Raw genomic sequence first — 4,463 nt, forward strand, 5'->3', positions numbered from 1 at the left:
AGTGGGGGAAAGAACAAAAGGTAATTATACTTTTTGTATATAATTAAGTAATGAAGCTAAACTAGGGGTGTTCAATTTCGATTATTTGAATATTCGAAATTTAATTTGTTTTCGATTTCCGAATTTCGAATATCACAACTATTCACCAAACTGCAAAATGAGATTATCACTTAATTATACACAAAAAGTATAATTAAAGTATGCTACCAGCTAGTTATTACTGCAGACTAAGGTACATTGTATCAAAAATAACATGCAAATTAAGCAAAAACATGAACTTTTAATTGCAAAAAGTCTGTAACCAACGGTTGCAGTGCTCTATGAATCAAACTCGGTATTAAGGGGACATACCTATTTAAAAGCGGATTTATAACGTTCATAGTAAATGCGCACCTTTACTACACTTTCATCTTCAAAGCCCTATCAAACTATATATTGATAGAAAGGTCTTTTGATAAGGCATTCAAAAATTTTAACATTTTTTAAATTAGCAGACATGAAAAAGTTACAGCCTTGTGAATTTGATTAAAAATTTACTATCTTCACAAAAATCCTAAAAACTAGCTAAGGTCCTAAGGAGTTCAGATTATGGCATCAAACTCATAGAGGTTTCAATGAGGTGTAATAGCATTAAACTAATTGAGATTTTTTCTGTCTTGTCTGTTTATCAAAATTTTAAGAAGTGATACCTAAAAAAGTAAAATTTTCTACATTCTTCCACCCAATTAAATATTTTTTTATGCAAACAATAAAAAATCACTAAATTAAAATTAGCACAAGGGTTTATTGAACATCTCTACAAAATTTTAACCGATTCTGACCAGTAGTTTTTTTAGTAGAGGCAATTTTCGTACAAAAAAAATGCGTTTTTGAGTAAATCGCATTTCAAAATTTACATCCTGTAGAGACCCAATATTATAAATATACGAGTCATTAACCAGCAAGCAATCACAACAAACTAACAAAAAGTTTAATAAAACACATGCACAAAATGACAGTATCACTTTGAATAAATTTATATAATTTATTTTGATGCTCCCCATGTATATAACTATATAATCAGGATTCACAGTTTTTTTTTAAGTTTTACTCCTTTTTACAACTTTCTCTGTTTGCAATTTTGCCTGCAAGAGTGATTCTTTTATCTTTCGTGATGATAACGACTTCGTTTGTAAAAACATTCCTTTTAGAACCATTTGTTCAAGGATGAAGGCGAGTCGATGTCTTTGGTTGTTCCATGACAGTACAGCTAGTGACAATGCTCGATTGACAGCAGCAGTGCCATAATATTTTTCTTTTGGACATCTCTTTCATGGTGCGGCATTGAAGGCTTCATTTTGGTTTTCAGTTAACCCTGCTACACACCGCTTTAGCAAAGACTTATCCGACAAGCAGTTGTAGAGGGGCATCATAGGAAGAAAGATTTTGGCAATTTATTTGTTTTTTGCTCTTGTTTCGATTTCCAAAAGTGGTAGTTGGCTGCGCAGTACCGGCACTTAGTTCATTTTTATATTTGCTAAAGGACATGATTTTTGTATAAAAAATATTTGGTTAATGATGTCAAACTTTGCTTCATAAACCTCATTTTACAACTGATTTCAAAAAAATGTAATAGCTGTGCGGTAACCTTAATCAATTCAAAAGTGATATGCCAATCCCATTTGCTTGAACACTTCTAAACTGAGATGAGTTATCTTCTGTTGCACTATACAAATAATGAAATATCAGAGCAATTTGGCATAGCCAACTTGGCACAAGACTATTTCCAATGAGCACACTCCGGCTTCTGCAGATATTGTTTGCTCACCAACTTCCTGAATTCCAATCACAAATATTTGTTAATACTGTACAATGTACATGTGCTTCAACAGTAATATATTTTTTGCAAACACAAAATATTTACCACTACAGTAATACATATTTTTGCCTGACCAATGACCATTGTAGTTCAAAATATTTTGATTTGCTTCGATCCAATTTGGACTTGCTGAACAAATATTACCAATATATATACAGTAGATACGCAATGGTAACATTGTTCTTTTATATCAACCATAATGAGATACACACTGTGAACAAATCTAACAATTGAAATCAACACAGAACTATATGACAGTTGATTCAATAAAGCAAATTTACAGTAGACTACAAAAGCACATCAACAAACGAACTGATTTCCAGTTATTAATGCTGCTGTTGCACAGGCATGGTGACTGTCAGTAAATGTGAGGAAACGTCGAACTGAGACCCACACTCATCTTGCAATAAGTTGTATGGCAAAAAAACATCCAATTTATATTGAGTGGGCCTCGTACAAACTACCAATCGATCTTCGCCAACATCTAAAATGATGGACTTTGCACTAACAATTCCTGGAAGCTGGACTTCAGCAATTAAATATTCTGGGTTTTCAGGAGGTTCACCCAATATTTCAAATTTTGGCACTTTAGCTTCTGGCACTTCAGAAATAAGTGAAGTACTTTTGGAAGGAATTTCCTGAATTAAAGTTTGTTTTCGTATATTCTGCTGATCAAGCTTTCCTAAAAATTTTTTTGCCTTTAACAGAATCCAATTTCTCTCTAATTCAACATTGTACTTGTTTTGAAGAGCTTCGAAGACAATACTCATAAAAAAACCAAAGAATATCTTACTGTTGACAAGAGTGTGTAAATAGCTTGGATTAATTACCACATCATAAGCAGTGCATCCTTTCCCTTTGTTGTCAACTTCGGCATGAGAACCTCCTACACTCATTGGAACCCTGTAATCTACCATTTCATCAGGATCATCTAGTTTTTCCAACATTTGAAGTAACTTCTCTTCTGATATTTTTGCTGGGACAGGTACAGTACTTGATGTGCAAATATTTATGAAAACCTTTTCTTTAGTCTTTATATTTCGTGTTTTAATACATTGACCAGGAGTTGGTTTAACACTAGCCCACAGTTGGTTTGGTTTTTCTGTATCTTCCTCACCTCCTTTTACAAGTAATTCCTGATATAGTTTTTGTACCTCTTCATCATTCAAATTATCTAAATTTGAACCAACATTAAACAGCTCCGATGCATCAGATTCTACATCCATGTTGTTCTAATAAATAGCAAATATATACATCCAGGTAAGATGGCAAAATATGTTAGTTAGTTGAACAGCCTGAGGCATCAAGTTTATAAAATTTTAAAGGAAATGTCATTTGCGGTTGTCATGCAGTATCCAGTCAGAAAATATCTCCCCTGATGGTGATTATATAAGAGTGGATGTTTTTGGGAAATATTTTTTGAGGACGTATTTTGCAAGGATTTTATTAATATCTCATAAAACGTAAACTTCTAACTTTTGCCTTTGAAATCTTAGCCATACTTCAGGGGTAATCGGTATAATATATAAAATCCCTCCCAGAAATAATTTCTCTAGAAAAATATCCCAAGATGATGATGATTAGAAGTGAGCATCTGGCTACTCGAACTATAGTAGCGCACACTACAAATTGGAAAGTAGGGAGTAGCAGGAGTGCAATTGAAAAAGTGGAGCCTCTCCACTACATTTAATAAAGTAGTGCTGCTACTGCAGTCAAAAATGTATAGTGTCACTAACAAAAAAGTAGAGTGCTACTGCCCACCTGTGATGATGATAAACACCAGGGTGGATGTTTTTAAAGATTTATGAAGGGTTTATTACTGAATACGTACAACTTAATGAGACTGTTTAAACTTAGGCAAGCACTTGACGTTTGTTTTGTGGGTAACGGTCCAGTAGCAAAAATCTCTTCAGAAAATACTTACCTTGATACAGTTATTATCATTAGGGAGATATTTTCCAAGTGCATATTTCATAACGAAAGCACACACATTTTTCTATACGGTGCCATACTTCAGAGTAAAGTTGTTTTTTGAATCTTTATCCTCGGACTAACAAAGCCTTGATAGGTTATTCCAGGTAGTTTCGCATACTCAGAGACTTCTGATGCAGGGCCGGTTACAGAGATTGACAAAGTGAAGTTTTTTGATTATTGAAATGTTGTTGCCAAGGGATTATTCTATCCATTAGGTGCCACAGAATGAGGGAAATGACACTGGCGTGATACTTGATCCAATCAACCTATCCTTCTCACCTCACATTGACAAGATGGTATCTAAGGCAAATTGTATTGTTGGTATCATACGGAGAACCTTCACTTTTCTGTATGTATATAAATGTATTTCACATATTGCACAAAACACCTTGGCAACAACAAGTCAAGCAACAACATTAATCCCTTGGCAACAACAAGTCAGAACAATACTGGGAAATAATAACATCATGTGGTAGCCAAGTTCCAAATATCGAATTGCAAAAATAGAAGCAGTTTAGTGAAGAGTCACAAAACTTGTACATGTATTTTGAGAGTTAACTTATCCAGAAAGGCTGCAGAAAACTCGAAGGTCGCCTCATTGAAACATTCAAATATATGGGATGCAACCTAT

At 33.9% G+C, this 4,463-nt stretch overlaps 1 protein-coding gene across 1 annotated transcript; it reads right to left on the minus strand.

The window, feature by feature from the left end:
* Positions 1-948: 948 nt before the first annotated feature.
* On the minus strand, positions 949-3,085 carry LOC145775389 (PIH1 domain-containing protein 1-like). Its single transcript, XM_082586683.1, has one exon. It carries the CDS (start codon positions 3,082-3,084, stop codon positions 2,185-2,187), a length of 900 nt encoding a protein of 299 aa, XP_082442809.1. The 5' UTR covers position 3,085; the 3' UTR covers positions 949-2,184.
* Positions 3,086-4,463: the final 1,378 nt, after the last annotated feature.

The sequence above is a fragment of the Aplidium turbinatum genome, chromosome 8, assembly GCF_918807975.1.
Source record: "Aplidium turbinatum chromosome 8, kaAplTurb1.1, whole genome shotgun sequence".
Classification (NCBI taxonomy): domain Eukaryota; kingdom Metazoa; phylum Chordata; class Ascidiacea; order Aplousobranchia; family Polyclinidae; genus Aplidium; species Aplidium turbinatum.